The sequence below is a fragment of the Lutjanus erythropterus genome, chromosome 8 (genome assembly GCF_056507025.1).
Source record: "Lutjanus erythropterus isolate fLutEry1 chromosome 8, fLutEry1.hap2, whole genome shotgun sequence".
Lineage (NCBI taxonomy): Eukaryota > Metazoa > Chordata > Actinopteri > Lutjaniformes > Lutjanidae > Lutjanus > Lutjanus erythropterus.
This window is the reverse complement of record NC_139324.1, coordinates 10,446,338-10,459,941: the sequence shown is the minus strand read 5'-3', so window position 1 is coordinate 10,459,941 and position 13,604 is coordinate 10,446,338. Positions and strand designations below refer to the sequence as shown.

The window sequence follows — 13,604 nt, the reverse complement described above, 5'->3', positions numbered from 1 at the left end:
ACTAATTAATGTTTTTATTTTCAGAACACATCAGAAACATGAGTCCTTCTAACATGACATTACGAGTTGAACGTACTTGTACAGAGTTCAATCAGTTTCTAAAGAAATATTATCAGCATTTCAGTAGACTTCCCAGCATGCATTGTGTGAGTGGTGGAACTCTCCTGAGACCCTTGGTGTTTATAGTTTGAAGAAAACATACATAATGAAAACTTATTGTAAATATAAGTCATGGTTTCTTTTTTCACAATAAAGCTAACAGTGCTAATGAAGATTAGTATTGAATTCACCTCCTTAAGGACTGTTCAAACTAAGAAAAATAACTATAATTATAAAAAATATTGTTTTATAACTTGCTCTGACTCAAGTGGATGGTGGAGTTTGAACTGCTACTTTATAGTTGGGGTGTGGAGTCCACCATCCACCTGCATTACAACAACTTTTAAATGACATTTTTATAGTTATTTTTATAGTTCTTGATATAGATGGCTATTTACACTTCAAATTTAATAAATTCATTGGGAGCAGTTTCTCATGTTGTCTTTGTGCCAGTGCTGGAATAAAGTAGCTCCACAAGGAGCAGCTGGAAGTTCTTTGTCCAAACTGAGAAAATGAAAAAAAAAATCAGTTCTGTTTGTAATGTTCTTCAGTGTGCCTTAAGAGTTGTTAATTCAACATAAGTTATTGAAAATGTTTTCTCAAGTACAGAACACTTAATATGAAGTTTGACTAGAAACATTTGCTTTGAATTGTTACAAAATTACCAATAATCAAATTGTCTTTTCAATTTCAGTCAACTTACATTTTCAGGCAGCCTGGACACAAACTTTTTTAAGTGAAGACAAATAGTTTTTAGGTCATTTAAAAACACTGGCTGATGTTCTCACGTTCTTTTTGTGAATCCTTAAAGGCTTCTTTATCCATCTGAATGAAAAAAAACATTCCATCTGCTGCATGGTAAAAAAGTTACACCACTTTTTGATGAGAGAGATGAGATATTAGTCCACAGTGATATACGTACATATCCAATTTGTGCAATATGAATGAAAATTCATATTGAAATGAAAATGTTATTATAGAGGTATATGTTTTTATGTGTTCTTACAAAATAAGTTCTATAGTTTGCTTCTGTTTTATTAAAAGAGGGCAACTCTGTCTGTCAGGATTAGAAAACACGGTTCCAACTTGTGTAAGAATTCTTTTTCTCTTATTGTACATGAGACTGATTTTGTTTTATCCAGCTGGCCTTCAGAACAGCAGTGTGTATTGTTAATCATTCTTCTGAGCTTTTTAAAGATTGGCAGGTATGTATTTTACAGAAAATCAAATGCTTAATGCTGTAACTCAAATGTAATGGTAACACATGACCAGTGTTGGGAAGGTTACTTTTGAAAAATGGTACAGATTACTAGTTCAGCTGTTAAAGATGTAGTAGGTAGCAAACAAGCACCCAGTGGCAGGCTTATACACACAGTCTACACCCAGTAAGTCTGACTACACTGAGACTAATGTTCTCCAAATGATGCTTTTTAAAATGATGCACAAACCATAATGTGTCATAAAGTCTGAGTTCAATTTTTGATGAGTGTGTGAAGGCTTCTGAAGTGGTGAAGATTTCTTTGGGGTTGAATCCTCCCTCTCATCTCTGCTTGTCTACACTTTTAAATTTTGTTTTAATCATCTTTCTTTCCTCTCTGCTCTCTCCTCTCTGTTGGTGATGGTGTTTCCCTTTCTGCTCTCCAAAGATGAAAAAGTCCAAAAGGCGGTTAACTGTCGATCCCTTTGATTTCGAACTGGGCTGTGACTACCTCATCGAATCAAGTCGCCAGTCACATCAGGTACAGACTGGGCGACCCCAGAACCAGCTTTTCCACAAACCACACCGATCTGCACACAGTCATACAATAGGACCCTCTGACTGTTTCTTCTGTGGCTTGTGTCTGTTTTCTTTCTTTGCCAAACATTGTCTGCATTGGCAAGACAATGTTACATTCATGTTAAGCACTGTCATCAGTCATTCTCGAATCTGGCCACAACACACTCATCATGTACATCCAAATGTGCATGCTTGTCTGCACAGACTCAAACACGTCTTGTCAGCTCATTAACAGAATGCAACAGACAAGACAACAGCATTTCACCAAATGTAAAGAAATGCGAGTGGCATGAAAACAAGACACAGTGGCTTTCTTATGTGTATCACATGAGAGATCAATTCTTTTCACATCTTAAAAAGAAGTCTAATGAATTATGAAAGCCAACTTTTGAAGAGCATCCAACATACAAAGACTAACACATTTCATTAATTTCTGTGAAGAAAACTAAATGAAATTGTCTTTCTTAAAGTTTTATTTGTAGTTATTATATTAAGTAAGTCTAATATATTAGTCTGTATGAGAGGGGTGTGACAAAGCTTCAGTATTTGATGACCTGGGAATGAGAACGGGTGGGAATATGAATATTTTAGTGTAGCTGGTAACTTAATCTACTCACTCATCATGTATGTAAATGCAAAACCTAGATTGGGGGTCTCTCTTGTCATCTAAAATTGAATTGTGCAGCTTGGAAGTAATTTTCCAATTATTGTGGACACAATTATGACTATTTCTTACCCTCACTTTATTAAGTCATATCTTTGTGACCATCCCAATGCTTTCACCCTCCATCTTCTCCTGACGTTTCTATTTGAGAATGAAAAGGCGTCATTAGCTCCGTTGTGCCGTTGAAGAATTTGTCACCACAGCACTCAACACTCTCCGTCCTCACTCTCAGGCCCCAGTCTCCCATGACATCATGGACATGGATGTAGGCATGAGGGAGTCGATGCTCGCTGAGGCTGATATGGCCTCTGTTTTCCAGCAGATTCTGGAGGAGCAGCATGGAGGTCTGGACCTGGGAATGGCTCCACAGCAAGGTAAATAAAGAGGAGAGCACATCTCAGGTCAAGTAAACAGTCTCCATTAAACAACAACTCCACTAAAGTACAAGTACACAAAACAAGACCTAATGGTCAGCTACAGGAGGAGCAAGTCATGTGTTCAACAACACACTGCAGTGTTAGTAACCTACTTTCAAAGTGTAGGCGAAGGAAAACACAGGGAGCTAAAAGAGCTAATTAACTTTAATGGAGCCATGAAAACTGGTCAATATTTGGTCTGAAAGTCTAAGACCCTTTTTCACCCTCTTTTCAACCAGCTAAAATAGGGCAATTAACAACATTAGCATATCATAAAACACAAATTTATTTAACCATTTTGATAATATGTTCAGCTGTAGGTTGAAAAAAGATTAGTGCACTTACTGCTGTAGCGTAACACGCTTATGAGAGTGACTGGGCACATTGGTTACAGCTTCCAGAAGGAAGAAGCTGGAGTTCACTGTACAAAAGATGGGAGTCATCATTTAAAACCAAGGTGGTAATCCACTGTAACTGTCTGCTGCTCAATGGAGTACAGAGACTCTGGGTTAAGCTGTGACTCACCAGTCGGCCCACTAGAACACGTCACAGTTTGAGTCAAAAAGTTTCTGTTTCTAAGAGATCTGTTTCCAAACCATGACAGCAAAGAAAGGATACATTTGATTTAGTAAAAGCTGGATGAAATAAGGTAATCGTGGTTTTGTCAATGTGGAAGTCAGACAGTTTCCTTAAACAAGGCACACAGTTACACTTTTTAGCACAGAGCTTCACACACTGTTCCACTCCACTGTTGTTCTTAATCTGCAGCCAAGTTAGCAATAATAAATATGCAACATCTGATTACACTTTCAAGTAAAGGTCTTGGTTAGGTTTAGGCACCAATACTACTTTGTTAGGTTTACAATCAACAGTTACTATTGGTGCCACACATGAACCTGGTGTCCTGGGTGAAAGTCCTGTGTTTGACCCACCCATCCGCACTGACCTGCTCTCTACACCCTTTATTACTTTAAAAGTAATGCTGACTGTCGTGTAAAAGTATCCATGTACATAAATTTCTAGATTAAAGTTTGTGACTATTTCACAAAATGCTACGAAACCGGGCTGGTATTTACGACGTCTGGCAATTGTAACTAGAAGTTAAATTAGACAAATGAAAAATGGGACAATGGGAAAAAAATGGATGGGTCATATGAGGGCAATAATCAATGAAAACTAACTTCTTGCATGTAATGTATTTCTCATTGCACGTACTGCCCTTGTTCTATGCTCTTGTTTTTCCTCCAGATGACCTTGCAGACAATCGAACTATTCCATCTCGCTCCTTGTCCCGGCTCAGCTACTCCTCAGGTGGCAGTGGGAGCGCCTGGGGCCCCCGGTGCAGCAGCAGCATTTATCTGCCCGGCCCCGATGACTCAGAGGGGGAGGATGTCCACGGCCAGGCCTACCCTCTCTACCAGTCTCATCTGGGCCCCTTCAGCCACACCTCCCAGGAGAGCCTGAACTCAACGAACCCTCCACCACAGGTCTGTAATATCATTCATATTAATGTCTTTAAATCATCACAGAAAATCCAGTTTTTATGTTTTTCATCTTGTAAAACAGTAGGTTTGAGAAAGGTCTTGTTATATATTTTGCTTGCAATCCACACCAGGGGTGGATCAATCCCCAAAATATGAATAATACCAATACTAAATCTTCAAATGCCAGAATAGTGGATCCATCTCATGAACGCATGAACATTCTTTTTAGTGGGTTTATTCTTTTTTCTCTGCCACTGTTGTGTGCAGTTGCACAGCAATCACCTCTTTAAATTAGATTAAATTCAACTTTATTGTCAATGCAGAGTACAAGCACCACAAAAAGGCAGTCTAACCAGAAGTGCAAAAGGCAGTTAAGTGTAGAGTAATGTGCACACAGTGTTATACAGTGTTATATAAGATACAGAACCAGAACAACTCTGCCAGGAAACAGATGTTGAGGCACCTATGGCAATGTCACCACAGCCGCCAGATGCAACCAGCTGTGATTTACAAAGAATTGTCGTAAAATATTACTCTCAGTTTTTTCTTTAAGATGCATCGAATAGTGTAATGGTATTGTAACCAAGCACCCTGGGTTCACCTAACTGTATGAATTTAATGAGGAAACAATAAATGGGACGATGAGTATATAGGCACTGCAGCCGTGTGTGTTAACTCACTATCAAAGAGAAAAGAGAGTGAGGATCTCAGCTGGTAGAGTGTGTGGCCTATATACAGAGGATATCAGTCCCCTTCCAATATATTGATATTCTTGACAACACTAGTCACAACATGAGGGAGTTTTACAAGAGCCAATCATAAAACAAGTGGTTTTTACGACAGTCAGTCATAGCACAGGAGGGTTTTCCCAGCAGCCAATCACAAGACATGGGGATATTACAGCAGCCAATTGCAGCACAGGTGATTTTTGCAACAGCCAGTTACAGCAGGGGGGCAACAGCTAGTCACGTGAAATTTGGGTTTTACAATAGCCAATCACAGCACAGTGACATTTTTTTACAACAGCCAATCAAAGCACAGGGAGATTTTTACACCACCCAATCACAGCACAGGGGGACTTTAGGACAGCCAATCACAGCACAGGGAGTTTTCCAATAGTCAGTTAGAACATAGGGGGATTTTACAACAGCCAGTCACAGCAAAAGTGGGTTTTGCAACGGCTAATCACAGCATCGGAGAGGTTTCCAACAGCCAATCACAACACACGGGAGATTTACAACACTGAGGGTAAGTGAGAGTGAGAAAGTGCACCTGGTACCAAAGTATCAATACTGCGAAAAAAGAGTATTGAAAGCAGTTCAAATATTCAGTATTAATATTCATTGATAAGTTGAGGTCTTTGACAATATTATATAATATAAATATGTTAAGCAGTTACTGAAGACAGTGCAGGTATAGTTATAAAATATATAATGCAAGTGTGAGGTGTACAAGTTGTATATACTATAGGTAAGATACATACAGCATCGACAGTAGTATAAATATCTATGAGTATGTGAAAGCATAATAGTATATGTAGGGCATACACAGCAGTGTGGCAGTAGTGAGTGAGGGAGGGAAAGTGAAACTGCACAATAAACATTTATTTATCATCACAAACTGTCTTTTGTTTTAACATTGGGGAGGAAAGAGGAAATGACCGTGTTTGACAAATTATTAAAGTATTTCCTGAAGTAACCCATGACTATTGCATTCAGCTCATAAATCATGACACATTAGCTACTTTTACTAATAAAGACTATCAATATCAGTATCGATATTAGCGGTATTACTTACATGGGATCAAAGCAAATTTTGTGGTAACGCCCCCATTAACACATACACATGTTGGGAATTAGAGATGTGACATTCATAGTTCACAATGTTCAACCTCGTTACACAATCCACTCCCATCATCACACAGAGATTCTGTCTGATATCAATCAACTTTATTAATGTAAAATACGTACACAACCCATATGGCTTTTAATGAGGGCATATAAAAGTTTATTGCTCAAGATTTATTTTCCTTGGCACAGTTTTGACACCAAGATTTTCGATCAAGAGACCTTAAAACCAATTTTAATATTTGTTTAAAAGTTGACTTTTTTTTAAAGATATTTTGTTTTACCTGGCATTTTGTTCAGGGGAAGAAAGGACAAAGAGAAGCCTGGAGTGCTGGGAAGGAAATTGCTTCATTAAAATGAACAATAAAGAGAAAGAGAAGACTGTAAACAAAACTTTTAAAAGTTATAAACTTCATCTTTTCCTGTTTAGGCTGTGAGAAAAGGAAATAGCTTGGCACAAAACTGAGTATACGATATGATCTGCACAATAATTAATTGTGTTTTCACATTTCTGAAAAGACAACAGCTAACTCCAGTTCTTATTAGCAGCGAATGTTGCAACTCGCACACAAGTTCATGAGGCTGACACATTGAGTGATGTAGGGGAGACAGCTGCGAGATCAGAGGGAAGTTACATACATTACATCAGTGTCTATTTATGTGTTAGCATACAAGTCAGTCCCTGGAAAGGATCACAACAACTGTTCATGGGAAGCAGATAAAAAACAGACTTTGTTTACCATTAGTTTGGGCTGCTTTTCTTACTGGTGCCACAAATCAATGAGTCGACATGTGTCCTTGTGCGCCCTCCAGGACTGAGTTCATGTGTCTGTGAGTTGATTCAGACACACTGTGGAACTTAATGTTTAATTATTGAGGTATAACTCGGATTATCTGAATCAGAAGATGTTCTTTGTGGCTATTAAAGATAAAGAATATGAGGACAAAAGAAGAGATTAAGCTTTCTTCTGGAAGGCAGCCATGACAAAAACAAAGGCCCGGTGTTATCAGTCCCACCTGGCTGTGCTGTGATCACCTCCTTTGATATCCCGTATCATGGCAAATTTGTCTCTCACTGGGAGACACAACAGGCCAGACATGCCTGTCAGACATCAAAACCAGCCGTGTTAATTCTGATTGGCTGCGAGGTCCGAGCTCACTCAGACACCAGTGACTCATCGGGAGCATGCGGGTGTCGCTTTCTGATGGTTTGATTCTGATTTGGACTCAAGCCGCAGAGCGGGGTTGGAAGTCAAGTGACGTGTCTAATTCGATCATGTTTGTGGAGCAAGACATCAGGATGAGTCAACAAGCGCAGACTCTGTGCAGGCTCAGGGTACATGTGGAGCAAAAATGGTGCAGAGCAAAGTTACATTTTTAATATACAGAGAACTGAAAAATTAAAGGACAAGGCTGAATAAATAAGTATAAAAATGCTGATGTGAATCATCATCATACACTATGGCCTCCACAGTCACCAGGTCTCAACCCAACTGAACACCTACAGGAGATTTTGGACTGACCTCCTACAAAGGATGTGAACAGATATGCTTCTTCTTCTTCTTCTTGCTTCTTCTTCTACTTGTTCTGTTCACAGGTAAACGAAGCCTTATCATGCTAAAAGTTCTTTTCTTTCTTTTGTTCTGGCTTTGAACCCCACAAAAACACCAATGACCTATATTCAAGTCTGTGCCTGAATGCGTCCTGCAATACTGCCGAAAGAAGACCAGTGATTTATCGAGCCAAACAATACCAGCATGACACTGCCCCCTTGTTTGATTTTAGATGGCATACCAGTGTTTTTAGAGTGCAACAGGCACGATGTGTAACACAACATCAGTTTCCAGTGTAGGCCTTTCACCAGTCCTATATAATAGGGGATTGTCCTGTATTGGTAAATAAAATACCTTATCCCCACCACTGAATGACTAAGGGATGCAGTTTGTCACGTATATTAATGCACACATGACATGAGATAATAAAACCAAAAGTTTCACATCTAAGCTATGCAAGGGCAGAGGGTGCAGAATGCAGAATTTTGGTGGACCAAACAAACATTTTGCTCATGCCCATGATCTGATGTTTTAATCCTATATCCTTATATAGTTGATGTATTTGATGACGCTTTACTCTTACTGACAGTCTTATTGACACTTTATTTGCTTTACATTCATGTTGAGAGCAGTAGAAGACTTTGAAGTTGGCGCATAAAAAGCACAAACTGGTGCATAACAATTCACAGAATGCAGGAAATTAAGTGTCTAACACTCAAAATTTCATGGTGGAGGACCCCTAGACCCCCACTTGCAGGTTTTAACATTACAAGTTATTAAATTCATCACAAATATCATTCATCCTGATACATTTATACCGTTTTATTTTACAGTATGCTTGATTTGTGTCCCCGGGCATGGGGCCGATGGCAAGGTGTCCCTTATTTTTCCACACTGAAGGTGGCAACCGTAGTCTAGTGTGATTTATAACATATGCGTCAGGCATTGGCATTGGTTTCTAAACAATAACAATGGCCTTTGCTGAGCTGCCGGACCTCTTTGTTTCCTTAATTTGCAGACGTTTTAATGATTATAATATTAGCATAGGCATATTGTGAGTTTTTCTGTGCATATTTCGGGACAGAAAATGCATAAGTGCTTTACTGCTCTTCCAAATAATTCCAAACATATGTAACCACATAAATCAAAAAACATTCTGTAGTAAGTCGATGTTATTTTAATAGCCCCTGAACACTTGGTTTCCAATTAGATGTATTTATCTGTAACATTAAAGCGATAGTTCACCCAAAAATGAAATTTCACTCAATATCTATTCACCCCTGTGCTGATGTGAGGATGGGTGAAGATCTCCAGTTCACAAAACACTCTCGGAGCTTCAGCAGAAAACAGCATTGCAGCCAAATCCAGTACAACTGAAGTGAATGGTGACCAGTTTTAAAATCTAAAAAAAGAGAACACAAAACCCCCCCACAAAATGTCTCCATACTGCTCGTGTGGTGTAATCCAAGTGTCCATAAGCTGCAACATTAAAATTTGACCCAAAAAGACCCCATTTACACCATGTTTTTAGCCTAAATGTCAACTGTAGCCTCTCAGACTGGATCCGTGTGCACACGTCTGAAGCGGGTACACAGGCTCTCGCCCAATAGGCACAGCTGCAGCAAAGAAACGATGTTCCTCTTCTCTGTCGAAGTCCTCGGACATTTTCTTCTTTGTTGAAAGTTTGCAAAGTCAACTCTGCACATAAGTCATTATTTCTGAGCAGATCTCTCTCTGTTGTCTGAGTCGCTTCCAGGTAGCATGTAAACACAGATGTGAAGGTATCGCGAGATCTCATATATCTCGTGTCACACCGCTTGGGCGAGAGCTTATGTACCCGCTTCAGGCGCATGCACGCGGATCCAGTCTGAGAGGCTAGTGTCGACATTTAGGCTAAAAACATGGTGTAAATGGTGTCTTTTTGGGTCAAATTTTAATGTCGCAGCTTACAGACACTTGGATTACACCACACAAGCAGTATGAAGACATTTTCTGTTTTTTTGTGTTCTTTTTTTACATTTTAAAACTGGTTACCATTCACTTCAGTTGTACTGGATTTGGTTGCAACGCTGTTTTCCGCTGAAACTCCGGAAGTGTTTTGTGAACTGGAGATCTTCATCCATCCTCACATCAGCACAGGGGTGAGTAGATATTGAGTGAAATTTCATTTTTGGGTGAACTATTGCTTTAAATCTGTAACAATCAGTTATACATTTAGGGAAATTAGATTTTTGTGGTTGTAATTTTCACCACTTTTTGGCTGGTTAGACAGTGAAGAAATGGGCAGGAAACATTGAGAGAACAGGGGATGTGACGTGGAACCATTTGGCTACCAAGTATGAGAGTATGAGAGTTTAGACTGAAGAACTCAGCTAATCTGAGTTGTCCCACATCCCCCATTGGGACTGTGTTGGTGGGGTTGGATGAGGTTTTATAAACAGTGGCCTGGAAACATAAGTAAACAACCCCACAAGTGTCATCAAATTTTGATTTATCTAATTTGGCTAAAGTCTTATTGGTTTATGGAAGCAGATGACATCACCTTTTCCTAACGGAGCCACACCCACTTCAAACCACTGAGAAGATAATGGAGAGAAAAAAAGAAAAACAGAAATGCTCCATGTGGAACAGCTGAATCAGTTCTAATTTTAGCAGAAAATTGTGTGTCCATGTATTTAGTAAGAAGCTGAGTAGGAAAATAAGTTTTTAGGGCCTTTAAACTTGTGATATACAATCAGGAAATGTTGAAGTTGTGCCGATCACAGTAACAAAAAAGGCTTAAAGGGACTGTTCATTCCAAAATCAAAAATACATATTTTTCCCCTGGCCTGTGGTGCTGTTTATCCATCTAGATTCTTTGGTGTGAGTTGCAGCGTTTTTTAAATATCAGCTATAGAGATGGCTGCCTTCTCTCCAGCATAGTAGAACTAAATGGCACTCGGCTTGTGGTGCTTCAAATCACCAAAAAATACATTTAAAATTTTCAAAACCAGTGTCTCCTTCCAAAAATTGTGACACTGTTACTCAAGATAATGCACAGACCTTGTTGTGAGCAGTTTCCTGAAGGAACTACTTTCTGTCTGCAGGAAATCTAGTAGAACTACTTTCTTTTCTACCATTTCTATTTTTGATTTTGGGGTGAAATGTCCCTTTTCAGGGGCTTATGTTTAAAACAGTAAATACGCCTTCTAGGCACCACTGATTCCCATTCTGCTGTGTACTGCTCCCAACACAGTCTACTGAATAAATCATTATAAGATAAGATACATTTTTATTAATCCCTGGAGGAAAATTCAGGACTGTGTTTAGGTTATAGGTGTATAAGGTTTGGAATAGTCATGTTTTAGGTCAGGGAATTTTATGAATGAAGAAGGCAGGACTTTGACATACAGAGGAAGTATTGTCTGAGAGGCATAACTCAGGGAGAGAAAGTCTATTTCACATCAAAGACATGTCTGAAGACTGTCTGCCTGACTTCCTGATTTCAGTCTTTCTGTACTGTACTCTTTCTGAACCCCTGAGGAAAAAGGGTCTCAATGTATTAGGACCATTATCCAAGGGAATTACTGTTATATCACATGTGCAGAAGAAAAAATAAACAATACACAGTATCATCAATAGAAGATGTATTTTTTTGTTTCATCAAGAATTATTGTGGCGTCATTCGGGTCATTTTAGCGAGGACCCTCTCAGTTAATTTGAAATTAGATTTGGGGATGAGGTGATTTGGCTCAGAGCTCAGACCCTGATGAGACCATGTGAAAGTGCGTCACGAGCGTAATAGATTGAACAGCGTCTGTATTTGAAAGACCTATTTTTGTGACAGTTTGTCATTTGATTTGTTCAGTCTGAGTGAAATTGGTATCATATGAAATGCTGTTACAGAGGGGATTTCAACAGTGCCATGTGAACTGTACTGTAAATCTTGTTTTGAAGAAGCTATTTATGTTGTTTAAAAAGATCGGTTGGATTATTTGAAGTTGGGTTGAATGAGGCATTTATCCATAGAGAACCAGTGTAGGAAGCTAAGAAACATACTGCTGTGGACAGGATCAGTAAGATAATGTATTTTAGCCACTTAAAAAAAAAATCAATATCAGTTTAAGTGCATGCTATATTTAAAATATTTTCACTGCTTTACCTTACCATCTGACAGACTCCTTTTTGTCATTTCACCTTGCAAAACACAAAGAGTTGCTAGTTTACCAACAACTCAGATGATTAGATCGGTTGGTGTTATTGGGTGACTATGGTGTTGTAGGGTGTAGTTCAAATTCAGTGAAGTCACACAACAACACAAAAACAAATCACTAACAAATCAAGGCAGCAGTAGACCAACAAGTCCTGTGTTCTGTGAGGTAAAATTAATGTTTTTGCCAAAGCAGACCAGCAGCTTCGGAGAGAGCAATATCTGGCTTATATAACAGCATTTTCACATCAGAAAAGGCTGTCTCACAGCAGGGTAAAGCGGTGAAAACATCCAAAATACATCGTACACTTCCACGCTCCAAACTGGGGTTGCATCAACAGCCATCTACTGAAGGTAATAGACTGACTATGGATAAGTACCTTACACAACCCCACTCAAAAAGAATCTGAACTATCCCTCTAATGCTATCATTTTTCTGTGCTTCAGTTCTGAAATCGATGTGCTAACATGATTCTTGTCTTCATCATCTGACTGTGGCCTCTCTGACTCTCTCCGTCCTGTTCCAGAATCAGATCACCGACCTGGACAGGCGCATGTCAGCCATCGAGTCCCTCCTGAACCACTTAGAGCAGAAGGTCACCTCGACATACGACCAGGTAAACCCGTTAAATCACACATCACAGCTGCAAAATAATTATCCTCATCATTAACATTATCATTAAAACCTCAGCCCAGATGTTGCAGAAGGAGGCTTTTGGGGATTACATGAGGAGGAGACTCAAATTTTAAACCAAAAACAGAGCATGTACAGTATGTAGCCATAGCAACAGGGCCTGTGTCTTTGTTTTCAGCTGTGACATGAAGTATGAACATACTGAGTGAGAAGCTACATATGAATCTTTACTGGCCACAGAAACACATGTTGCCAAGCAGCATGTGATGTAACAAAGCCCTGTCCCATTCCTCAGACAGCACTTCCCTCCTGCATTCACGTCGTTTGTGCTCTCACATCTGATGTTAATTAAAGTCTGTGTGAGCAGAGGGGAAACAGAGGGGGATATATACTGGGATTTGGCCGTTCCTTCACAGACTATACTGGAATGACCCCTGTGTGACTGCCATGTTTCCATAAGTATGCAGGGGATTTGGCTGTAGTTCCTATGTAGAAAAAGGAGATATGTGCACTGACACCATGTGTGTGATGGTCTGCTCAGTACTTTGTTTTTTGTTCTTTGTTCTTGTTTCTGTTGCCAGGAAGTTGAAGTTGGTGAAGAGTTAACAGGGATATTTATTAGTATAGCTGTTAGGAGTATTAAAGAAAAATTATTATTATTAGTTTTGGTCTCTTTAAGGGCATTGTTTCTAAAATAATAAAATATAAATATATAATGTGAGCCTCAAAGCACAGACGGTATAATAAGTAGATGGATGTTGTCACCCATGGGTTTCTGAAGAGCAGTTTTGAAGCTCTCAATGTGGTGAGTCTGGCTGTTGCCATGTTGGCATCTTGACTCAGGTAACTCCCAGCTTATGGGCAAAGAGGTGGAGCATGAGTGGAGCTGAAGCGGCCAAAAGAAGTGGTTACCTAGTGGCTAACCTTCTGAGACGGTACCC

General features: G+C 39.3%; 1 protein-coding gene across 4 annotated transcripts in view; it reads left to right on the top strand.

Moving 5' to 3' along the window:
* mlphb (melanophilin b) overlaps nucleotides 1–13,604 on the top strand; it is a 59,510-nt gene that overhangs the window by 35,239 nt on the left and 10,667 nt on the right. For 3 of the 4 annotated variants that reach the window (XM_084723977.1, XM_084723979.1, XM_084723976.1), the window contains exons 6-8: nucleotides 2,773–2,914; nucleotides 4,205–4,443; nucleotides 12,557–12,646. In XM_084723977.1, coding sequence (XP_084580103.1) covers nucleotides 2,773–2,914; nucleotides 4,205–4,443; nucleotides 12,557–12,646 — 471 coding nt within the window. Of the gene's footprint in view, nucleotides 1–1,745; nucleotides 1,839–2,772; nucleotides 2,915–4,204; nucleotides 4,444–12,556; nucleotides 12,647–13,604 lie in introns of all 4 variants that reach the window. The other variant, XM_084723980.1, reaches the window with a different exon arrangement.